Source organism: Chrysemys picta, chromosome 1 (assembly GCF_011386835.1).
Source record: "Chrysemys picta bellii isolate R12L10 chromosome 1, ASM1138683v2, whole genome shotgun sequence".
Classification (NCBI taxonomy): domain Eukaryota; kingdom Metazoa; phylum Chordata; order Testudines; family Emydidae; genus Chrysemys; species Chrysemys picta.
The window spans coordinates 54,709,101-54,735,905 of record NC_088791.1 but is presented as its reverse complement, the minus strand read 5'-3'; the positions used below and the strand labels follow the sequence as shown (position 1 = coordinate 54,735,905).

The window sequence follows — 26,805 nt, the reverse complement described above, 5'->3', positions numbered from 1 at the left end:
TTCTGGAGCTATACCTGCTTGCTGCTCCCAAGGTATTTGGTCACATGAGCATGATGGCTCTATTAAACAGCTGAACTCAGAAAACAAACAATTTTGCTATCATCATATAGGCAGTTTACATATATAACACAATTAAGTTTCAAGTGCACGTTTAATGTTCCTATTATTAATTTTTGCTTTTAGTAGTTATTTTTTTCTAGAAGAAATACATTTAGCACTTCACTAACAGGCCTGGAAACTTACAAGTCAGATGTTGACAATGTTCTTAGAAATGAAGGGATACCAAAATGTTATTTGGGTATCAGCAACATACTAATTCATTTACACTACTACAACAATAATCATTCTGTTTCTGCAGCAGCTGTTAAAGATGATATCCTAAGGTACACTTCTCTGATAACTAGGATCAGTATTAATCACATTAGCTAAGTGTTGCTAGTGTGGACCCTGAATTATCATAAGAAACAAAAGGGTCTATTCTATGTTTCTCTCTCTCTGTGTGGGCGATTTGTATACAAAGTTCCCATTAGTGCTAATGGGAGGTACAAGCATAAATCTCCTATAAAGTACACTGAGATGAGAATGAAGTCTGAAGTGTGAGAATGTGGCCTTGTTATCTGGTCCCCACCTCTTGGCTCTTTGCTCTCATTTCAGTAGCTGGAGTTCTGCTTTGGTGAAGCAGATTCTGTTCTGCAACACGAAAAATTTGAGCAATTCTTTACAGTTCTGCTTTGTATTTCTGGCAGCAGACATTATAGTGTAATGTTTTTGTTATATATTATTACCTATATTATTCTGCTCTAAGGTTTACCTTTTTCTAATGCTTTCTTCCACTCAGAATAGGAAATGACATTTCTAACTGAAATCCTGCAGATTGCTGAATTTGAAATAATTCCAGCAAGGATTAAGGAAAAGGTTTTAGTCAAATGTCAAGGGTTTTCATTTAATTATTCACCTGATTGCTTTAATGTTTAAACAGGAATAAAAGAGCATGGAAGAATAAGTATTAGAATTTGAACAGGCTTGAAAACTTAACCAAATTAATCATTCCTCTGCAGTAGTATGCTTAAATACTACAGCTGTTACATTAAGACTGATAGGATTTACCACCATCAGTTAACGAGCAAAACATGTACTACTACTTTATTTTAGAATAAAGCTGACTACTACTAAAGCATATGTAAAAAGTGTAACTAACAGCATTTTTGCTTCCATTAATTCAATTATGAATATCAACCTTATTAACTGAAATATCTGAAATACTCTGCCACTAACTGTCCTAGACAGTTTTGGACAGTAATTCTCACTAAAAACTCACCTGTGTATTACAAGATAGCAAAATTTAATTTGAGTACTTATTTTCTAGTTTTCCTTAGCAAGACATAACAATTCACCTTTCAATGTATGAATCAATCATACTGCATTGGTGAGGATGACCCAAATATGACTGTAGTATCACAATGCCATGTTTCAGACAACAAATGTGGAGGGAGGCACTTTTTTTTTCAATTCCCCAAATCCTTTATTTTTAACTAGTTGTACAAAGGTTCAGAATGGATATTTGCTTAGTGAATTTCTTTGTGGGTTGTTAGTTCAGTGCTGTTCTGCCCATCAAGGGCACTGTCCTACAGTTCTTCATGCATGCTTCCCAGTGCAGATAGACAGACATGCACTAGCTCTGCTTAAACTAGATGCTAAAAATAGCAGTATGGCCGCAGTGCAGGCAGGGACTCAAACTAGCTGTCCAAGTACAATCTCACGCAGCCCACTGGGTAGGTACTTGGGCAGCTAGCCCAAGCCACTGCCCTTGGCCCCGCTACTATTTTTAGCATGCTAGCACAAGCAGAGCTGGCACCTGTCAGTTTACCTGCACTGAGAGGCATGCTACCAGCTGTAGCATAGCCATACTCTCAGACAAACTCTCATGGGAGTTTTGCCTGAGAAAGAACTTCAGGAGTGATGGCCAAGAATGACCCTACTCATTAAGGTACATCCTGCTGACTCCTGCTGCAGTTAATTTCACTTGCCCTGACCCTGGTCCCCTTGACTTTGTTAGTGCTGGATCAGGCCCTTATTGTAGATTTTAATATGTAAATTTTACTCACCATCTTGTGCTGAATAAATGATGGCAACAAGGCTGAATGGTCCATCCCCTTTGTTGTTAAATGCTTTCACTTTTACTTGAAACTTTGTTGAGGGGGGCAGAGAGTCATCTTTGTGCACATATCGGCCAATATCAGGATTGGTAACTGTAACTCTTCTCCATTCCTTTTCACCAAATGGTTTAAAGGCTACTATGTAACCAAAATTCTTGCCAAAGTGGTACTCCCTTGACAAAGGCTGAAGAGACAAAAGACTAAGAATTAACATTTTATGGTTAACCAGTGGATCACTAACTAGAAGTTTAAAAATATTTATCCACATATAAATTGCAAAAATATTGCATTGAAATTACATTCTCTGATTTGCTTCCATCCACTTCAAAAGCACACCATCTCCATCACTGACTACATCTGGTAATAATAAGATTCAAGTCCAACTTCTGCTTTTGATCCAGTAGTACACAAATGCATGTCATGCTGTCTCCAACCAGAGAAGGCTAAGATGATTTTGTTTTAAAACTATATTCAGCTGCAGCCAGCAAAATATACCTTTTTAAGAAATGATGAGTGGCAATGAGTATGTACCATAGACTCTCTGTGTGTGTGTGTGTGTGTGTGTGTGTGTGCGTGTGTGTGTGTGTGTGTGAGAGAGAGAGAGAGTGAGTGTGTAACTCACAGATGTCTATCACAGGCTCCAAACACAGACAATTAGCAATGGATTCATACCTGCCATTATATCACAAATATCCTTATGATGATTTATTTCCCATACTTAGGGGTAATGGCAAATTCTCAGTTAGAGCAGGTAATGTGCTATCCATTCAACTGCTTTATCATCAGTGTTGCCAGAACTTCATTCCCTAAAGACTTCCGACATTCCTCAGACCCACATGGACTACCATCCATCATCCTTATGGCACCCTGTAGGGCCCTACTCATGTCACTGATCAGTGATGCTTCTGGCTGAATCAGGGGTAAACCTTCTGGAAGACTTATCCAAGGCCACCATCCATGGATTCTCAAATAGAGACTCCTATCATTCTAGATGTAAAGAGACAGGATCCTGTTGCCATTGGCTGGGTTCTTCCTGTGGCTGTTCAGCAACAGACATGGAGCAGACTCAGATTAATAGAGCTACAAGCTTTATTTACCATTTCTTTGATTTCTGTGTGAACCTGAAGGCGAAGCAGAGGCTGATGTCTTTGAGAGTAGTCCCCTGCTCCACCCTTTCTTGCTCTCCAAACCCAACAGAGTCTCTCCTGCACAGAACATCCATGCAAGGGCTTATGTGAGGAGCAATGGACCTGCAGCAGTGTAACAGGTGGGAATATATTATCTTCAGGTTTTACACTGTTGTCCATTACTATATCATCCACTCAATGGACACTCTGGTTCAGATTTTTTAGAATTAAAAATAGTTTTAAATGGAATGGGAAGAAAACACAAATTCTATTTTATGGAGGATTCTGAAATTTGAAATTTAAATTCTGAAACGTGGAAAGAGTGCCAGGCTTTGTTTTTTTATTCCCTATCTTGGGTTACCATTGTTAGCTGTTAGCATGTACTGTATCTTCATTCTTGTAGCATTTCAGATATAATAAACCAGGACCAGATGGGATCTTTATTCCTTCATCTTCCCCCAAATGGGAAAGAGAAAGTGTGAGATTGCATTCTCCACAGGTAGGTTATTTTAAGAACTTTAGTAATATATCACTTCACTTCTCGACTCCTTTTCCTGTTGGAAGTGCCCAGGGGGGTTGGAAGTGCCCATGATTCTTCACCACTTCTTCCAGTCCATAGCACAGGTTCGTAGGTCTTAGAGTTCCAGTCCTTTTCACTTCAAACTACTCTTGACAGTCTTTCCTTTGTATCCTCAGTCTTCCACATTCTTTCATGCTGTCCTCTTCCTTGCTTCCACTTTCTTTGCTACTCATTCTTCTCCCATTCGTATTACATGTCCAGCCCACCTCACATGTGCACTCTCCAGCCTATCTATCACTGGAAGTCCCAAATTCATCATCCCCCTTATTTCTTCCATCCCCCCTCTGTTTACCATCTGCTTGCTGTCATTCTCCTCCATATATTATTTTCTACTATTTGTATCTTCTTTTTTTCCAACTTCGTAAGACCCACCATTTCCAAACCATAGAGCAGGCAGGGACAAACACATACAGCATACACTTTTCCTTTCAGTTTGTTGCTTAATCTCTGGTCCCACAGTACTCCTGCCACCGTTTTTCACACTGGGTTCTTCCTTTCAATTCTACAGATCTCTCCGAAGGCACTAAGTGTACACAAATTTTCTTCTGCTCCTGAAGCGTCAATCAACAGCTCTTCTTCCACCTTCTCTACTTCCATAATTTTTGTGTGGTTTTTTTGTGTTTACCTTCAAACACAGATGCCCACTCTGATATCATAATCATAGAATCATAGAATATCAGGGTTGGAAGGGACCTCAGGAGGTCATCTAGTCCAACCCCCTGCTCAAAGCAGGACCAATTCCCAACTAAATCATCCCAGCCAGGGCTTTGTCAAGCCGGGCCTTAAAAACCTCCAAGGAAGGAGATTCCACCACCTCCCTAGGTAACGCATTCCAGTGCTTCCCCACCCTCCTAGTGAAACAGTGTTTTCTAATATCCAACCTAGACCTCCCCCACTGCAACTTGAGACCATTGCTCCTTGTTCTGTCATCTACCACCACTGAGAACAGCCGTGCTCCATCCTCTTTGGAACCCCCCTTCAGGTAGTTGAAAGCAGCTATCAAATCCCCCCTTATTCTTCTCTTCTGGAGACTAAACAATCCCAGTTCCCTCAGCCTCTCCTCATAAGTCATGTGCTCCAGACCCCTAATCATTTTTGTTGCCCTCCGCTGGACTCTTTCCAATTTTTCCACATCCTTCTTGTAGTGTGGGGCCCAAAACTGGACATAGGACTCCAGATGAGGCCTCACCAATGTCGAATAAAGGGGAACAATCATGTTCCTCGATCTGCTGGCAATGCCCCTACTTATACAGCCCAAAATGCCGTTAGCCTTCTTGGCAACAAGAGCACACTGTTGATTCATATCCAGGTTCTCGTCCACTGTGACCCCTAGGTCCTTTTCTGCAGAACTGCTACCTAGCCATTCGGTCCCTAGTCTGTAGCAGTGCATAGGATTCTTCTGTCCTAAGTGCAGGACTCTGCACTTGTCCTTGTTGAACCTCATCAGGTTTTTTTTGGCCCAATCCTCTAATTTGTCTAGCTCCCTCTGTATCCGATCCCTACTCTCCAGTGTATCTACCATGTCTCCCAGTTTAGTGTCATCTGCAAACTTGCTGAGAGTGCAGTCCACACCATCCTCCAGATCACTAATAAAGATATTAAACAAAACCAGCCCCAGGACCGACCCTTGGGGCACTCCGCTTGAAACCGGCTGCCAACTAGACATGGAGCCATTGATCACTACCCGTTGAGCCCGACGATCTAGCCAGCTTTCTATCCACCTTACAGTCCATTCATCCAGCCCATACTTCTTTAACTTGGCGGCAAGAATACTGTGGGAGACCGTATCAAAAGCTTTGCTAAACGCAAGGAATAACACATCCACAGCTTTCCCCTCATCCACAGAGCCAGTTATCTCATCATAGAAGGCAATTAGGTGAGTCAGGCACGACTTCCCCTTGGTGAATCCATGCTGACTGTTCCTGATCACTTTCCTCTCCTCTGAGTGTTTCATAATTGATTCCTTGAGGACCTGCTCCATGATTTTTCCAGGGACTGAGGTGAGGCTGACTGGCCTGTAGTTCCCCGGATCCTCCTTCTTCCCTTTTTTAAAGATGGGCACTACATTAGCCTTTTTCCAGTCATCTGGGACCTCCCCCGATCGCCATGAGTTTTCAAAGATAATGGCCAATGGCTCTGCAGTCACATCCGCCAACTGCTTTAGCACCCTCGGATGCAGTGCATCCGGCCCCATGGACTTGTGCTCGTCCAGTTTTTCTAAATAGTCCCAAACCACTTCTTTCTCCACAGAGGGCTGGTCACCTTCTCCCCATATTGTGCTGCCCAGTGCAGCAGTCTGGGAGCTGACCTTGTTCGTGAAGACAGAGGCAAAAAAAGCATTGAGTACATTAGCTTTTTCTACATCCTCGGTCACTAGGTTGCCTCCCTCATTCAGTAAGGGGCCCACACTTTCCTTGACTTTCTTCTTGTTGCTAACATACCTGAAGAAACCCTTCTTGTTACTCTTAACATCTCTTGCTAGCGGCAACTCCAAGTGTGATTTGGCCTTCCTGATTTCACTCCTGCATGCCTGAGCAATATTTTTATACTCCTCCCTGGTCATTTGTCCAATCTTCCACTTCTTGTAAGCTTCTTTTTTGTGTTTAAGATCAGCAAGGATTTCACTGTTTAGCCAAGCTGGTCGCCTGCCATATTTACTATTCTTTCTACACATTGGGATGGTTTGTTCCTGCAACCTCAATAAGGATTCTTTAAAATACAGCCAGCTCTCCTGGACCCCTTTGCCCTTCATGTTATTCTCCCAGGGGATCCTGCCCATCTGTTCCCTGAGGGAGTCAAAGTCTGCTTTTCTGAAGTCCAGGGTCTGTATTCTGCTGCTCTCCTTTCTTCCTTGTGTCAGGATCCTGAACTCGACCATCTCATGGTCACTGCCTCCCAGGTTCCCATCCACTTTTGCTTCCCCTGCTAATTCTTCCCTGTTTGTGAGCAGCAGGGCAAGAAAAGCTCTGCCCCTAGTTGGTTCCTCCAGCACTTGCACCAGGAAATTGTCCCCTACACGTTCCAAAAACTTCCTGGATTGTCTGTGCACCGCTGTATTGCTCTCCCAGCAGATATCAGGGTGATTAAAGTCTCCCATGAGAACCAGGGCATGCGATCTAGCAACTTCTGTTAGTTGCCGGAAGAAAGCCTCGTCCACCTCATCCCCCTGGTCTGGTGGTCTATAGCAGACTCCAACCACGACATCACCCTTGTTGCTCACACTTCTCAACTTTATCCAGAGACTCTCAGGTTTTTCTGCAGTTTCAAACCGGAGCTCTGAGCAGTCATACTGCTCTCTTACATACAATGCAACTCCCCCACCTTTTCTGCCCTGCCTGTCCTTCCTGAACAGTTTATATCAGTTTATATCCATCCATGACAGTACTCCAGTCATGTGAGTTATCCCACCAAGTCTCTGTTATTCCAATCGCATCATAGTTCCCTGACTGTGCCAGGACTTCCAGTTCTCCCTGCTTGTTTCCCAGGCTTCTTGCATTTGTGTATAGGCACTTAAGATAACTCATCGATAGTCCCTCTTTCTCAGTATGTCCAGTTCCTCTTTTGCGGTCAGCCAAAAGGGACAGATAGTCAGCATAAATGTCACATTGAAATAAATAACGATACATTGCTGAACACCATGCAATATCCTCCAATTCTAGTCCTCAAAGGAGAATGGGAAAGGGAATTAACCATACTGTCCATGAAGAGAAATGGAGAAAGGGTATGGCCAAAAAGAAGACCACTTCTAGTCCTCTATCTCTGCAGTTCCTTTAAACCAAGATCTCAAAGAGCTCTGGCTGGATCCCTGAATATCTCATGCAAGCTGAGATTATGTATCAGAAAATGCTGTAGGTGTTGGCAGCCACATAACCTGTCTCGTATTCTGTTTTCATGCCATTAATTAAGAAATTATTGGAATAGCATATGCAAATGTGTGTACATTTTGGGAACAAATACCCTTATCTGAGTCAATCTGTGCTGTGTCAGGTGGGCATAGTAAATCTAACCTTAATAGAAAAAAATCCCTTGATAGTTATGCTAGTGGAAAGTTGGATATTCCTGAGAAACAGAAACTCCGCCCACTTAGTTTGAATGGTTAAATGAACTACCCATTACAGAACTGCTGGAAAAACTGACATTAGCTAAGTGAAATAATTGGAATATAAATCTATTTGGGGCCATTAGAAAAAAATAAATGATCTTAGACTTCAGATCTTGCATTAGTCACTATCCTCCTGGTTATAATTTTTTTAAAAATTTAGTCATAGCTGGCAATTATCCAAGTCTCCTTGATGCCAACACTGCCATGAATACAAGTCTTTACATGCAGTGCAATGTGTATCATTCTTAATCTTTCTCTGAGACAACAGTGTGTATGTCAATATTTTAAAGCTAATCTGTCTTGCTCAACTGTGCATTGCATGTGTTTTTATTTGATTCTCTCTATTCAAAAGCAACAGAGGGTCCTGTGGCACCTTTGAGACTCAAAGGTGCCACAGGACCCTCTGTTGCTTTTTACAGATTCAGACTAAAACGGCTACCCCTATGATACTCTCTATTCAAAGAACAATTAAAAACAAAATGAAAATAATAGGAGTCTAAATGACTGTTTACTGGCATTGAGAAAGATATCTTGAAAACCTATTTTTACAGAATGCTGAAGTTTCCTTTTTTTAAACTTAAAGCTCTTGTCTCTGAGTCAGTTCATGTCCATGCATCTCTACTGTTGCAGATACAATTGAAAATACAGTTGAAAATATTTTGACCTGAAGTAAAAAAACCTTTCTCCCAAATTTGTGGTTGGTTACAACTGTCACATTTGACATACTCCTCCCAAGGGGTTTAGTAACCCTAAAATACAGCATTCCACATACCCACACCCACACACAGGTGCAATATACATACTTTTTGAAACAAACCTGTATTTTCTTAAAGGAGCATCCTTACTAGGACAATAAAGTAGATACTTTCAGTCCTAAGTAGGCTTTATGTACTGATTAATCAAAGAGAAAGCAGTCTTAGTGGTAGAGGTACATACAGTATGAGCTACATTTGATGTATCAACCATTCCTAAAGAAATAAAGGATATATTTTCTACTCTCCATATGACGTTGGGCAAGTGAACAGAGGGGGCCAACGACAGCAAGATAACTTTGGTTACTTTTTAAAAGTATAATTTTGTGGCCTCTGATTGCTGGAGGCAAGTATAAACTTCCACGACTCTTTCTTTTACCATGTATCAAGGAAGGAACTTCTTTTTCTTTCCCATACTTCATCCTCTGTAGCTTCTCAGCTCTCCTTTCCATCCCATCCATCTTTAGTTTACATATGATCTTGCTCTCCCCTGCTTTCTTATCCTCTTCTGCTCCATTTTTTCCTTCTTTCCATTTTCTTGCCTTTCTTCTCTTCATTCCCTGTTTTCAACCTTTGCCCTTCTCTCTCTCTCTCTCTGGCTCTCTTTCTCATTGTCTGGGCATTTCCAGAAGGCTTTTTTTTTTCCAGTGGGTGGAATTTTCCAAAGAATTGCTCCAGCCCCAGAAGGAAAACAGTAATACTACACATTTCTACAGTAGACTTTCTAAAGACAGAATATCATGGAGCCACCACTTATTGTGCCGTAATTTACAAAAAGCTTTGTTTACTGTGAAGCTTTTCTAACAATCAGTGTCATTCTCCAACTCTGCATTCCACTCCAGTTGCAGGTAGGTGTGTGATGTGAGAAGAATTAAAACTAAAAAGTCTAGCAATGTAGCTGTTAAAACATTTAAGTGAACCTGCTTACTGTTTGGATTGTGGGCTTCAAAATTAGAATAATACTTGATCCAAAGTACAATTTAAGTAAAATCCAAATGCTGTTTTTTGAAGTTCTATAAATTAATCTAGTATCGTAGACTCTGCTTCTGTGTTTTAATCTATGCAATATGTGCCCAGAGCATCAGATAGGTGCCTAAAGATATATTTTATAAAGATAAATAAATAATCTAAAAGCACACATTTTCCCTTCCTTCTTATATATTTCAGAAGACAAGACTGCAAACTTACTTACTGTGGGCCCAACCCTGCCCTCTCTGCAGTCAATGGCAAAACTTCCACTGACTTCAGTGGGAAGAGGATCAGACGCTGCATACCCAGCACAGCACATAATCAATGCAGTTTCATTTTGATACTCACCACCCATGTTATTGTCAGCTCTCGGTTACTTCCACCCCCTCCTCCAACATCAGAAGGAGCCACATTAGGAGCTGGAATAACAGAAAAGACAAGCAACATTTTCTCAGACTTCAGAGCTCTCATTCAATAAAGAACCATTAATTACTTTTTTCTTTTTACCAGCAGTGCCAATGAGCCCATATGGCCCACACAATTACAATAATGATAGCCTGTAATAGCTGTGAGAGTCTGTGGTCTTGCCAAGACTAACGTATAGCTTTTGCCACAGGAAAAGTGCCAGTTCTCTCCACTTATGGTAACTAGGCACGGCTGGTAATAACTCTTTCCTGATTTTATCCATGTTCACTTTACTTTTTAAATTGGATATTCAGAAACTGAACACGCCCTTCATAGATCTGAGGAGAAAAGCATTTTATTATTCTTATCTCTGCTCACCCTGTGGTCTTTAGAGACTTATGCCTCCATTCAACAAAGACTTAAACACATGCTTCATTTTACACACTCTTTGAATAGCCCACTGACGTCAATGGATCTATTCACTATACATAGAGTTAAGCACATGGGTAAGTCTCTACAGGACTGGGACCTTAGACTTGTTCTCATTCAGGTCAATGGCAAACAACCATTGATCTGAATGGGTGGAGGATCGGGATTTAAGGCTCCAGTACTCAAAGTAAAGTAAACTGCTGATTGTATACACTGTATTTTTATGTTTCATTTAGAAATCTGCACAGGAAGTTCCCACTGTTTCCATTATAATTTACTCCTTTATTTTCACTTGTGTGACACTAACAGCCCTCAATTCCCACTGAATATAGTTGGGGTAAAAGTTAAGAACTACCTAAGGTGTGCAGGCTCCTTCCTCCCATGGACCTGGTAAGGAAGGTTCCTTGAAACTCATCTCTGCCATGATGACTACAAAACACTTTCCAAAAGTTAGGCAATTGGTAGTCCTTATCAGACTAAAAATGATAATTTCATTGGAAGAAAATGAAATTCAAAAACTAGCATTGAGATGACTGTAAGTTTGAAAGATCAAGCAGCTCAAATCATACTGGTAGCAGCTGACACCCACTTTGTGCTCACTTAGCACAGGTGTAAATGGCCACCCAAAGTGCAAAGCAAGAGATGACTGGGAGCAATATATTTATCATGACAACTCAAGTAAATGGAGAAGTGCCCAGCCTTCATTTTCCTAACATTAATTGGATTCAGAGACTTATTATTGAATGTTAGTGTCTAGTAGCTAAAATATATATAGCTAGTCTTCTAATAGGAAAATCCCAAGAAGTCACTATGTAACTTAAGTGGTACTGAACAAAATAAACAAATTTTAATTTAAACTTATCTTAATTACATGTACAACAAGTATGCAGTTAAAAGCAGCCATTAAAATGAAAGCCATATGCACATGGAAGAAAGGGTGAAGGTTCAGAGCTGTTTGTGCCACTGACAATTGTCAGATACCACAGTTAAACTTATGCAATGTGTTATCCATTACTCAGATGGCACAGCAGATTAGTAGCAATGTTTGATCCTATGTCATATTGAGCAGCTGCTCTTTATAATCAGATAATCAAAATATACTAGCATTGGTTCCAAGCTGTGCAATGAAAATACCTAATACCCTCGGCGTCCTATTCAACACATATTAAACTGAAAAGCCACATATAGTGTCTTGCTCCCATATTAGCCTGAGATTCTTGGCAGGAAATTCAAATGGGGGATGGCACCAGTTCTCTCTAATAAGTGCCAACTCATGGTAAGAAATACACTTTCTTCAGTACAGGGGATCCTATCCATTAACACTTTAGTGCATTACACTCTTCGGTTTGTATTCTAAGAAGCATGCAAGATTGATGCCATAAAACTTCTATAAATGCCTGCATTAACAGTCTGTTTAGATTCACCAAAAGTGCCAGTCATAACCTGTCACAGGCAGAAATGCTGCTCCTAGTTGTCCTCCATTCTGCATGGGCAGCAAGACAACCAACTAAATCTTCCAAAGATATTAAAGGCCTGATGCAAAAGGGGAGGACATGTCATTCTTTAAATTGGGGAGGAGACTGAAAGAAGTTTCATGAACCCAGCATAAGTCTATTAATATACGTAAAGTATCACAATCCCTCTACATGTGAGGGTTGTTTCCATCCTCCCTTCAAAACAGCAGAAAAATACTAATGTTATGCCACCACTCCAAGAAGCAAGTGCACATTTCTTTTTTAGACCCCTAGGCTCTTGTCCAAATGCAGGTGTGGAGTAAGGAAACATATGATGCTAATAGCCAAGATTATTGGAAGTAATTTCCTTTCACTTTGGTTTTACAGTTCTGTGGATTTTTCTTTCCTGTCTCCATTAACCTGATGAATCAATGCTTCCTTACTCCCTAACAATCTAATTTTAAAAGACTAAATTTAAAGACTGATTATGCTTTTTATTATTCTTAGCAAAATTTGCAGTGGACAAACGTTTAATCTATTTACCAAATATATATTTCAGCCTCGAGTAACGGGACATCAGCCTTCTAAAAATAATAAAGAACAGGGCTGCAAAGTGGAGCTAGTATTTGTTAAGGTGGATAAAGTGATATGTAAGTCTTGTTGGACATAGACCTTTTTGCAGTGACATATTACCTCTAAAAGCACTGCTGTTATCTCCTTCAAACAGTCAAAACAGAATATATTATCTTGAATGATATATTCAGCATCTAATTCTTCATTTGGGAGAATTCATTTTATGATGTACCTGTCCCAGCCTACAGGATATGCTTAACTGTGCTCCGAGATCTTAACATTAAGCAATTAGACAGACTGGGGCATGTGTTGTGTTGGATAATGTCATGCCTTTGACACAGCATTAGAAGGCACAAGACCAAACCTTCAATCACAGGGAAGTGGCATTATCCAGTACAACACACATCCTGGCATATCTTATGATTAGAATACAGCAAGCTAAGAAACAAATGAACATTTGCTGATTTAAAAAAATGTATATATTCTTCTTGCACAAAAACAATAATTAATTAATTTAAAACATACTGCAGAGGATCTCTGAAAGGCAGGAGAAGAAAACACCCCAATGAATGCAATTTCATGCTGTTTTTCTCTTCTTTGTTAATTTAATTTTTTCTACATGAATGAAAGAGTAAGTCATTCTATATGATGTCTGTGTTTCTTGGAGAACAACTGACGATACAAGTGTCAGAGCTATAATACAACTCTGTTCGGGTAATTTCTCACTACTACTGGACAACAGCTAATGTACTGCAATAGGGCCTCCTTCCTTGTCAAGAATTTCCCTTTAGCCACCAGTAACAACTGGGAATGACTTTTATCCTCTCTTTCTGAATTTATTACTGGACCAAGAAGTACTGGGTAATTAGACCAATGGGGCCCAGTGATTCATGTTGGCCATGGGTTGAAAGTCTATATTCCAGTAGTCTGAAATCCTACCCTTCCTTCTGTAACTGATATTAGGCTGACCCAGGAGTGGAGGCATAAAACCTTGGGCCGGCAGCTCAGACAGGAGGGATGGTTTGGTTTATAAGTAGTGCTGCTGGAACAAGTAGTCACACCAGTTTCAGAGGGTCCGTCACTGGTTGCAGTCTGAAGGGCAACAGATAGGCTGCCAAACCAAGAAGTCTGCCATAAATGGGAAGAGAAGCAACAGGCTGGAGACAACAGGAAGAGACCAATCTGAGAGCACTGAAAGAGCCAACAGGAATACAAGGCTGAGCCAGATTGTGGGGGCAACCTGAACAGGCGGGAAATGCTCTTGTGCATTGAAGCCAGCTCTCTAGTGGATGTGATGAGATGAGCTCAGTAACTGGACATGTATCTGTGGATAAACTCATTGTAGGAAGTGTGTCTTTAAAACACATAGATACCATTAAATGGTCTAAGCTCCCAATGCAAGAAATTTGTTAGTCTGATGTGAATGAAAGACCATAAAATCTTCTCCGGACTTTGGGATCATGGCTAGCCATGGCAGTGAGATAGTAAAAAACAGCAGTCACTAAAAACAGTGTAAATTTATCATTTGGTGTCAAGACTGCTCATTTTGTTGCCTACTTTGCGGTTAGCACACTAGGATATCTGATAATTATTCACTACAGTCAATTACGACTAGTTACACCATTCTATTTGGACTTAAGTGCTTTTTTGCACTCTGCCTCTACCATAATTAATGAAAATGTAGAAAAATAAAAAGAACATTTAAGCATTTTAAGATATCTTGACAATTTGTGTCTACGTACCAGCTCCTTCTGTTCTAATTCTTTGTGATGGCATACTAGGTTCTCCTGTCCCCAAAGTATTCATTGCTATAATCCGGAATTCATACTCCATCCATGGGATTAAATCAATCACCTTTGCAGTCTCCATATTTCCTTCAATGTTTGGGGGATCTAAATGAAACAAGAGATTGCTTAGAAAGGAGCATTTTGCAGTGAGCTGAAAGAGTAATCTGGTTACAGTTTCTGTAGTTTACCCCTTCTCTCGGTTTGTAATCAGCCACCTAGACGAATACTACATTACTACATTATAAAACGGGATCTCTTTTTTGTATAAGGAGTTCTACCAGAGAACGAGAAATTGAAATCTATAAGATTATCTGGGATAAACTTTTACAAGATCACAAATTGCAATTGCGAGTGGACGAGTGGTGAAGGTAGCCTTAATAATTGCATACTGGACCTTGTGACATCTGGATATTTCTCCTATAGAATAATGCACTGAGAAAGCTGGAATGCAACTACATTTCATGTAACAATACAATGCTTTTGAAGCTCATAATCCTGGAATTTCACTCATAGTTATGAAAGTTAAATACAAAGTTGAGTAAGTGCCAATGGGCTAGCCAGGCATAGATGGAAAGATCCGTCAACTATCCAGGAATGGAACATATAATATGATTAGAAGTTAGCACCTTGGTTTGGAGGAAGCTGAGGGATTTGAAAGGTCCCTCGCTGGGAGGGGAGTCAATGTTGAATGAGTTTGTGGGTGAACTGGTGGGAAGGGGAATGGCAAAGTAAGACAGATATACTAATATTTATTGTTAAAATAATATACAACAACAAATATTACTATACATTTTAGAATAGACCTGGTCCTGCAATGCTTGCACTCCCACTGATAATGAGATTTAGGGGTCAATAAAGCTGGGTATGTTTCTAAAGCATCTATCGCTGTGGTATCAAAGCATAACTTCGATGAAAAGTAATAATTGAACTATTAAAATTCTACTATATTTGACAATCAAAAGATCAATTTGTGGTGACCTAATTCTCAAGGAAAAGATTTTAGATGTTCCATTTGATTAAAGGAGTGTGATTAGGCATAAAAAAAGGAATGAAATGTTAATTCTATAGACCATATGGTAATATTACCCAGAATAAATTATTCAAAATTAAATGTGCTGAGTGGGAAAGAAATTTTCATGGTTGAGAATCTGCACTACTTGTTGGGCAGAATCTCTGCATGTGATTGGCTCATAATAACTGCCAGAATTTAGAAGGGTTTAAGATAAGCAGATTTTCTGAAGAAATGTATTTTGTCATAAAATATTTTCTAAAGAATAAGGCCATGATCCTGGAAAGGCTTATGTACTCAACTTTGCACCTTGTTAGTCATCCAGAAAGGAATGTATAAAATTAAGCACATGTAAGATGAGTCAAAAGTTAATCTATTGATTTTATTAGTTCTAATACTACCCTTACCTGTTTTGGCATCTTTCCACTCCTCAGAAAGAAAAGTTTTTGACTGGATAGTGTACTTTGAAATAGGGCTATGATTGTCTGTCCCACGACTCCAAGTAAGTGTTACAGAAGTATCTTTAATTTCTTCTATTCTCAAACCCCCAGGGGGACCTGGAGGACCTGAAAAGCACATTTGGCAATTTTCAGATTAAATTATACTTTTAAAAAGAAAGGGTTTCCTAACTAATGTATTACAATCTATTTAACCATTATATACGATTTCTATTCTCACATTCCCTTAAGAACTGCTTGAAGAATGGGCAATACAATCACGTCTTTATAACCTTCATAAAATGATTTAGCTGATTTCTGCATTTGCAGCTAAAAGATACTAAGAGTTATAGCTATTCATGATCCTTTCTAAATTCCACCTAAAATTTGGATGGTCTTATCCCACAACAACAGACTCATGAACTGAGGACATGATAATATTTGCTAAAACGAACAGCATTATTTTCCAAGCCTACATTTTACAGGGTACTTACTGTTATTATGAAAGCACTCCTTTACTCTCCCAATTGGTTCATAAAACTCAAGCAACATAAGATACATGTATTGTGCCATGCCTTACTCAACTCCAAGAAGAGAACTGCATGGCTACCTGGAACATACAGGTCAACAACCACAGGTGACTAGGACTCTTAGCAGTCTAGACTAGAGTGAAACAGAGGACAGTGATGCAACGTGTGTGTGTGTGTATGTGTAGGAATCTTGATCTGTAAAAGACACTATGAAAGTCAGAAGTCCATGCTAAAAATAAACTCCTTGCCCGATAGCTCTGTGATCATCAGCTTTGGCACCTGTTTGCGAATTTTGCTTGCGGGTCATTTCATACAATTTATTTTATCCTGCTTGCATTTGCCTTGGACATTAGGATTGAATTACAAGAAAAAAATCAGTGAAGTAAAAAAAGCAGTGGCAATGCATTACAACCGCTAAAATGAGACTTGCTGATTCCCATTCCATGATTAACAGCTTGTCAAATCTCATCTATGATTCAATGAATTACTCCAACAATCTTTCAGCAGATTACAGCAAATGTGACTGAACATGTCACATGGTATCTTCAGAAGAATAAGGGGACTAGTCTCTCTTTACTGTGCAGACCTGGAAACTACCAGGCTCCTAGCAAATGCAGTGATAGCCTCTTTATAATTTATTTTGATTTGAAAACAAGAGAAATCTCATAAATAAACCAATTATTGACCAATTTTAACAAAGATGCAGAAATAACTTATGATATTACAGACCTGAATCTAACCTCCCACTAATCACTCAGAAATAAAATGCCCGCTGTATGCTGATGACTTCATCATACTATCACCTATGGAAGAAGATCTCCAGAAAAATGGACATCTACAAACCTACTACAAGACTACAGATAAACCTGGAAAAAATAAAAATCAAGATATTTCAGAAAAAAACCCTAAACAAACCCCAGTCCCATCTAGTGGCACTGAAACCACTTAGAGAGAGAGAGAGAGAAAATGAGTCTGCGCTACAGCCTTAGCTAACAGCCAGTTGGCTTCTCGCTCATGCAGTAGAGGCTCATGCACTAAGCTCCAGAGGCCCCAGATTTGATCCCGCCCACCGATGACCGGGGTCCGTCGGCGTTACATTAAGTTAGACATCATAAATGCAGCACAGAGCTTCAGACTGGCCACCAAGGAATTGTGGGTATTCTATGCCATTAAGGTACTGCATGAAAGATCCCACCCCCCAGGAAAATTAGCTAAATTTGTTCACCAGCATGATCCAGTTTCTGTATGGAAGTGAAATCTGGGGTCCAACTTCAGCAATTGATTACACTGACTGGGATAAAACCCTTAACAGAAACTCTACTTTTGAAGTTCTACAAACAAATACTCCATGTGCATAGGAACTCCAGGAACAACAGCTGCAGACCAGATCTGGGTCATTTCTCTCTGCTAACCAACATACACCAAAGAATATTTAGTGACCCCTCCGCCAAAGAAGTTCTCACTCACTCGTCTGCAAAGTACAAGAGCATTTAGAACTTGTTCCATATGAAAACACAATCCGCTCCTATAGATCATTGCTCCCTGGTCTCAAAAACTTTTCCACCCTAACCTGTGGAGCAAACAATACTACCCCAATCTGAAAAGTACTTAGTAAGATAGACCAGAATATAAAATAACATTACATGAGTCATTGGGAAGAACAAATTAAAACTAAGAACAAGCTAAATTGATACAAATCATAGTACAGAAATATTATGCTAGCAGAGTCTCCCCAAATTCAGAAGCAGGGATCATAAGGTGGAAATTGGAAGGCTCAAGGCAAAGTCTAAACCCACAGACGAGTGACTGTGTAGCCAAGAGTGTGACAAAGGAGAGACTGAGACAGGGAGACTTTCTACTTCTGTGTCTCAGACACAAGGAAATGTGAAAAAGATATTTCCTTAAATTATCAGGAATCTTAAAAGATACTTCATCCTAAAGTGCTGCAGAAAAAAACTGTGTCTGACTGACTTTGGGAGAAAGGGAAGAGATGACAGAGATAGAATCACATCATGCTACATAGCAACCTGCCACCAAATCAGGGGTGACATATTGGCCCCACTGCAGTCCCATTTACTTCAGCAGGGCCAGGATTTCATTCTAGCACTGGACCATAATGCAAACAGACACAGGGGATCTATCTATGGTACTTTTGTGGTTCCATTACCGGAGCATCCGAGTGCCTCACAATCTTTGATGTGTTGATATCAAAAGCCCCCAAACAGTGTGTAGCCCCATTCTGGGTGGACTGTGCCCACCTATGACAGATGCCTAAGAGGTCTGTCTTTCTTAAACTTTATAAGCATGAGAAGATGTACAAATATTGCTAAAGTCTCATTGACTTGAAATTAATATATGCACTGCTTGATAGACACCTTAAAATGTTTTTTTTTATGTAATGGTTGAGACAACAGCATTTTTCTAAGAATTCTTCCTGTTCCACAGCTTTCTTTAATACAGAGCTTAAAATAGCAATCTAAAAATATTTTAAGTACAGTAATTGTTTCTTTTTAAACTGAGTCAGCAATGGTTTCATAAATATAGGGTCCTTTAAACAGAATCTGGAAAGAATATTTTGTTTGGTAGCACTTTTTTCCCATTCTAAAACTGCTTACATACGTTATTTTATTTTTAAAAATTGTATTTATCTTCTATTTTATAATTACTGTATGTTGTTGGCTTTGAAAGTTTACACCTTATAACTAAAATAATAATTTCCTTGAAAGAAAATTTTTCTCATTTATAGAATTATGTGCTTTTGTAAATCTCTCTCGGTGCCGATCTGTATCTTGAGGTGCTTAAATACCTGTGTAAATCTGATCTTAAATGAATACTGTAGCAGTAAGCCTGAACAAAATAACCTAATAATAACTATCAAACATCTCCAGTATAATGGCAGGCAAATTTTCCAAACCCTATACAGAACTGAATACAGTTCTTTTTCCTAGATACCTTGAAAACTGCATCTGCCCCAAGGCCCTCTTCTTTGGTACCTTTTATGGGGTGCCTTTGTCATCTGTGCGATTCAGTGTTAAACCATTCAGAGACCTGATACAATTAAAAACAAAACCTCATTTGTGCCTCTCTATTAGCTATCAACATTAAACTGCACTATTTGGAAACTATGATAATTATTTTTCCTTTTCGACATTCTCCATGGTTTATAGCTCAACTTGGGGGAACAAACTTTAGCTCTACTTTTGATTTGGCAAAGATTCATTTTCACTGGGCCAAAATGTTTAGGGCAGTGAACAGTCTAGGTTATGAGAAACAGTCATCAGTTGTATGCTGCGAGAAATACAACGTGGTCACCAAAATAATGTATTAATGTTATACCCGGTCTCTCTTACACCTGGAAAGCAGAAGTGAAGCTGAAAGGGACAAATATTTTTGCTATACTGGTTTGATTTGGTGTCTCATCCTAAAAATATGCAGGGTCCTTAGGGCTCAGGTCCATGATCTCTGTCTGTCACTTATAAAAGCCAAGAGTAAAGCGCTAACCCATTTGGATCAATGGATCCCTTAGGGAGAGCACAGCACTAGATAGCCAGTCTTCAACTTTTGTTAAAAGTCCATCTCTTGACATCAAAGACATACCTTGAACCATCCTTTCCAAGAGAAGGTGACTGAAAAGATCATCAGCTGAATAAGTTCAGAGTTTCTGGTTCCTGACTGTGGCATGGCACAGAGATGGCCCTGTTTGTGAAGACTGATGCCAAACAACTCTCCTTACTGATACTGCTAGATCGATCATCTGCTTTTGACATGAGTGATTACAATGTTCTGCTAGCCCAACTGCACAGACTGAGCTGGACAGGATTGTTCTACAGTGGTTCCATTTGTTTTTATGGAACTCTTTCAATCAGTGGTGCTGGGAGAAGATGCATCTGCCCCAAGGCCGTCTTCTTTGGTACCTTTTATGGGGTGCCTTTGTCACCTGTGCGATTCAGTGTTAAACCACTCAGAGACCTGATTCAACAGTATGGTCTTCAGAACACTGTAAAACCCCTATTGACATAATCATATCTCCTGATCACCTCAGCAGTTCCATTATCCTAACTGTGATGTCAGAAGGGATGTAACATTAATCCAGATAAATGGATGTATTGTTTGTGGGAAAGGGAAAACATTTAGAGGAGATTCCATGTACAGTGGCTTTTGTTCTAATACTTCATCTATGAGACATGTATCCTATTTCACCTGGCTCTGTATTACCACTGATCTGTGGACTGTTTTATTGCCATGCTTCTCCACTGACACTGTAGTGACAATGCCACTTTCATGACATTGGCCAGACATGGCTCAGTGTTGAGCACCATCTGCTAAGTGTTGAGCACTTTCAGAGTCCTGCTGATGTCAATGGGGGAGGGGACCACGCAATCCTGTAGAACCTGTACACCGAATGCAACACTGGTGGTCATGTCTTTCATAATATTTCACTATGTGAATGGTAATAATTCTACTCCCCACATACTGGGTTTGAAGGAGAAATATATCCAACAGGATATTCTTTTATTTAAAAAAAAGTGTTGATTACTATTTACATTATATTAAGCCATATAAATGGACTATTCCTTTCCTTCCAAAGGAGTCTTCTGTAATGTCAGTATATTCATCCAGTTGAAATGATATCTACTCTACTCAGGGCTGTCCCTAAGGGAGCACCCGGGACATAGGTGCTCCCCCCCGGCTCTGCCCAGGCCCCACCCCCACTCCACCTCTTCCCCCAAGACCCCATCCTGCCTCCTCCCACCCCCGCCCCGCCTAGTTCCGCCCCCTCCCCCGAGCGGCTGCACCCTCGCTCCTCTCCCCTCCTCCCCAGCACCTCCTGATGCCACAAAACATCTGATCCGCAGCAGGCGGTAGGCACTGAGAGAGAGGGGGAGGAATTGATTGGCTGGGCCCGCCAGCGGGAAGGAGGCGCTGGGGGAGAGGGAAGTTCTGGTAGAGGGGCTCCTCCTTGCCCCCCGCACTGCTCGCCTCCCTGTTCACCTCCTCACCCCGTTCGTGGAGCCTCTCAAAGCACGGGGCCTGGGCCATACCAAGGGACAGCTCTGACTCTACTGTTAGATTCTCAATAGAAACTTCATTTGCTGTTATTAACCACAGGAAATTAAATTTAAAAAGTTACAACAATGTTAAAACTTACCAGACTCTAAAAACGAAGGAAATTCAGAATCCAGGCATAAACTGTCCTTTAACTACCTTATTGCTGTCTAACATACTTGGTAAGTGGGTCAAAACATACTGCCTGTGCTGCCCCATGCATCAGGTATGTCACTAGGGGGGAAGGGATAGCTCAGTGGTTTGAGCATTGGCCTGCTAAACCCAGGGTTGTGAGTTCGATCCTTGAGGGGGCCATTTAGGGATCTGGGGCAAAATCAGTACTTGGTCCTGCTAGTGAAGGCAGGGGGCTGGACTCGATGACCTTTCAAGGTCCCTTCCAGTTCTAGGAGATAGGATATCTCCATTTATTTATTTATTTATTTTGACATTCCAAAGCATCAGCACTTCAGAGCATGCTGTTGCTGTCTGCAGAGAAGTTGCTTGTGAAGGCCAGAAAAAAAACAGATTAACTCACCCTGTTGAACCTGTGCATTGTAACAGATGTTTTAAGATACCTACCATATGAGTAAGCACACTGTTCTGAGACAACAGAAATACTTAGGGACAGAGGGATGAGTTAATGATGGAGTGATAGCCTTCACTCCAAATTTCCCTGTTTCAATAATTTAAACATCAGCAGGACTTTTATTGTAATGTTTAGTTTCATGCACAATATACAATTCAGTGAAACATTATGAATGTCTGTTTCAAAATTTAGTAGACAAACAGGAATGACATTTCCTCACTCTAGTTTGAGAAGTTTCGTTATATAAAAGTGAACACCAAATTAAGTTGTCTAAAAAATATTATATCAGGAAAAAAACATGATAATGAATCTTTATTCTTACACAGGAAATGCATTAGAAGCACACTGGATATACTAACAGAACACACACATTTAAATATCTTCCAGAATAATAATCATGAGTAGATTGTAAGGTGTTCAAATGTTAATTTCCTCCTAATTTTAATCCCCATCAATTCTTGATGAGAAATAAAATGGTTTTAATGAAGAAAAAACAACTCCCACCACTCTGTTAACCTACATGAGAGATAGCAAAATGTCTAATTATTTTAGTTTGAAAAATCTTACCTCTTACAACAAGGTCAGCTGAAGCTGAGGAGTTGTCAACAATTGTCTGTGCTGTGCACGTGTATCTTCCAGCATGCTGCAGCTGTACATTTTTAATAAGCATTTCACCATTGTTCTTTATCTGTTACAAAAATTATATCATTTAGATTAATAATTTTCTTATATATTTTTAATACACAAACACACACCCCTCTATCATTTGATATACAGTGATTGTCACTCATGACTAACAAGTGCTCACTTTCAGGACAGAAAGGAGACGATTACATCCCTCAAAAGAAATGCTTGATTTATTTATATTGTAGCAGTGGGAACTACTCAGTATTTCTTGAAAAGTTGTTGCTTTTTAATAGAGCTGAAAATCCAAATGTTCTGAAACTAAAAACTTTTTCACTAGCCAGTATTACACTTTGTGCACATGTATCACGTGCACGTACGCTGCCACATGAAAACACTGGTTTACAATAGTTTTAGCCTAGAATTTTGCATGATTCACTTTTAAGTTATTTCCCAATATTACTTAAATTATTGTGGAATTAAGCATAGATATAGAAAAAAACCAGCAGTGGATAACACCACAATCTATATCCATGTCAGTAAAGATCTGCTCCATATATTGGCCCAGATCAGGCCCCAGAAATATATGTATGGATCAGCTGCCTCCATGGCACTATCTTCTGCCTCCCTGGGATGCCACAAGGAGAGAACAAGCCTGTTCAAGACCAAGAGGCTACACTGTCCTCCCAATAGCATCACATTTGGATAAAGATCTTCAACTCCAGGCTGTATCACCTTTACATGGAAACCCTCCATACTGGAGCCGGTACCCAGTGGGGGCTGCGCTGACGGACCAGCATGGGGAGTGGCCGGTCTCACACACTACATCTTCACCCCGCCATCAGCTTTACACACCCACCCCCATAATCGGCCACTGGACCCCCCACTCACCACTGGTGGGCAAGTGACTGGCAAGAAGGGATCTGGCCAGCAGCAGGTCCCACCAGTACTGATGTGGGGGAGATAGAAAATATGGGACAATTTGCCTGTTTTTAAGAAAAAGTCAGGACACCTACAGGAGGGCTTAAAAACAGGACGGTCTCTTTAAAAATGGGATGTCTGGTCACGCTATTGTTTCCTACTAACATACAATAGAACCTGTATACAGGTAACAGTCATATGGTGTGTAAGCAACACACATCTATGAAGAGTAAACAGTGTAAATAATGTGTATACCTAATAGTGATTATGGGTAAAGTATACTACAAATATGCAAATGGTATAAAATGTTCGGTAGTTTATATTAATTATCTATATCATTTTATATCTACGTATTGTTTTCGGTCTCAGAAACAATTCTATAGAATTTAATTAAAGTACATAATGCTTGGTATTTTAAGCCCTCAGCGCTTCAAATATGTAGCTACTGAACAGGGCAATTATTTATTTGCATCACATGTGTAAGATCAAACAAAATGAATGATAACATTTGGTTTTAAACATTTTTCTTGTTATCTGCCTCAGGGGGGAAAATGAAATGTATGTACATTCCCTCCTCCCTCATCCTGTATAACTATCTTTGCTCTCTCTGGAGTAGCCTGCAGCTTTCCTCACAATCCCAGACAAATAAGAGGAGTAAACGGACCCACTTGTAATACCTGCCAACAGCTCTCCCTGGCCATCTAGTAAGGGATCTGCTATGCCAATCAGGCTCACACACATCCTCCCACAATCTGAAAACCACACATATACTATCTTTGCACTGTGCTGCATAGCCTATCGTCTTCTCAGTGTAACTCCCACCTATTTTAAACTGGAATCAAGTAGGTATATGGAGGAAAGACTAGAACCAAAATACCTCCAGATAATGTTCTGGAAATCTTACTCCTTTGAATCTGTTCATGCAAGCATTCAGTCTGTGTGACACAAAGTCAGCCTAGAACAAACTGCCTCTACTTTTTTTTCTGCCTGAAATGAAAGTTGAAAGGGGGGTTTTTGGATGAATGTTTTTGTCACAAATTTTGAGCTGATTTTTATGTTTCATATTAATGCACCACAGACTAGCTTTTTTCACTGAAAAGTGTTAATTTTACATTTGTATGTTAATAGATCATTTAACTGATAGCGTAAGGACAGTATAATTATAAGATAGCAAATCCAGATGTTAGCATGGAAAGTTGACTTCTGTCTTCATAGGATAAACATAGTAATTCTAAACAAAATTTAATTCAAAGGGCAATAGTTATGAATGGAAATGGTATAAATATACTAATCTACAGTGAGAGCTCGCAATAACATTTTGTAGGAAGTGAGATTTTTACTAAGGTTCGCATAGGTAAGTTATGTGAATGACAGAATGTTTCATGCAACGTTATCTACTAAACACAGCACTGTAGAAACAACTTCTTAAGCACGCTCAGGCCCTCAGAGTCCTTTTCAGCCTTAATCTCAGACCACAACTACTCCAGCTCTTCTCAACCACCACCATGTTTTGTTATATTTTATATTTACAATCCATAGCCTTCTTCCCCACTTGCTTCTGGGAAAGAGTACACTAGCAGTAGCAGCCAATCCAGCCTCCTTCTCTCTTCCTTCAGGCTCCTCCTCTCCTGTAGCTCTTCCTTCCTTTTTGCTTATATAGCCCTAGCTGCTGGGGATACTTCCATCCAATTAGACCTTCAATTGTATCTCCATGCAGCTAACTGGGCTTCTCTTCCAACTGCCTGTCTTTCAATTAATATAACCTGGTGGGGAGTTGAGTGACAGGGTCCTGAGTTAGCTCCTGAGTTAGGACCCTGGTATACAAACATTTCTGACTCTGGCACAAAATCCTACTCTTTTAGTTACCTTAAGAATTTTATTTCATTATTTCATCGTGGTCTGACTTATTATTATGAACTACGTAGTGGATACTGCTCTTTCATGGAATCTATTTCTTTTTCAAAGTGACTATTATTAAATGTATTACTATGTTCAATGGGTGTCTTCGACCAAAAAAAGATATTTTATTCAGGCAAAACTCCTACTGACTTCAAGAGTAAAACACAATGTATTCTGAAAAATTCTCCAGGACTCTATAATCCATTAATGAGGGTGTAAAATAAACAGAATCCATACACTCATTTTGTGCATTTAAAAATACATTAAAAGAACAATGAGGTCAAAGTCAAGCACTCAAAAGTTAGGAAAAGCCATACTTAAGGCTGCCTGTTTAACCTTAATTTACCCCGTTTGTGCATACTATAATACACTTTTTAATTTCATGATCACATACTATTTTGTTCACAGTACCTCTGCCTCATTCACTGAACAGGATGGACAGTACTCACTGAACGAGAAGCTATTCTATATTTTTTTATATCTTGCTTGTTCAATGTGTGGGCCAAGCCTTATTTACTGATTATTATTCAAATCCTGCTCTAAAGAAAGAATTATTAATTTTCCTCATTATAGTATCTGAGTACTTCACAAACACGTATGAATTTGTTTTCAAAATACACGTGTCAGGTGAGGTGGTAGTATTATCCCCATTTTAATGAGGAGAAATTGAAGCACAGAGAAGTGAATATAAAATGTGTTCACGAATTTTGGGTAATAATCAAAAGCTAATAACTTTGCCAAATTTGGGACTTGTTCAGATGAACAGCAAAGGGTACATCCCTGCCACAGAGACAACCCCCCTGCGAATTTTCAAGTCCTTGCTCCAAAACATGGAGGTCACAGAGTTTCACAACCTAACAGCTATAAGATTTTTTTTTAACATGGGCAAAATAAGGTCTTTCCCCCTTAACCTGGTTCTCAATAATGACTAAACCATTTTTGCTGAAACTTTCCAAAAATATTCAGCCTGAGGTAGACACTTGGCATTTAGCCCATATGGTTAAATTTGGCAAAATTATGACCAACTGAAAACAGGGTTTTATAATGGGAAGTATCAGTCAACCTTAACTATATGCATTGTTATCTGCAGCATCTATAATAATTTCATATATATATATACACACACACACACACACACACACACACATACACACACATTGTGGGTAAAATACTGTTCTTTGTTACACCAGTACAAAATCCAACAATAGGAGTTGCACCTGCAAAACACTGTAAAACATGGACCTCCCTAAACATACACAATTATGCGCAATATTTTATGTTAAATAATACATGTACACAATGTTTAAAAATAATTCATTTATTTGCAGATGCTAGTTTGTAAATGTATCCTGTAGCTTATTTAGAAAAGGATTACTGAAGTAAATCACAGCATTACACACGTGTTAGTCTTTAAAATAT

General features: G+C 39.7%; 1 protein-coding gene across 5 annotated transcripts in view; it reads right to left on the bottom strand.

Annotated features, from left to right (window-relative positions):
* The window catches only part of CNTN1 (contactin 1), a 447,411-nt gene that overhangs the window by 67,400 nt on the left and 353,206 nt on the right, over window positions 1–26,805 (bottom strand). For all 5 annotated transcript variants that reach the window (XM_008162506.4, XM_024100601.3, XM_065557068.1 and 2 more), the window contains 5 exons: window positions 22,510–22,630; window positions 15,751–15,909; window positions 14,290–14,439; window positions 10,035–10,105; window positions 2,106–2,340 (listed from right to left, as the gene is read on the bottom strand). In XM_008162506.4, coding sequence (XP_008160728.3) covers window positions 2,106–2,340; window positions 10,035–10,105; window positions 14,290–14,439; window positions 15,751–15,909; window positions 22,510–22,630 — 736 coding nt within the window. The remainder of the gene's footprint in view (window positions 1–2,105; window positions 2,341–10,034; window positions 10,106–14,289; window positions 14,440–15,750; window positions 15,910–22,509; window positions 22,631–26,805) is intronic.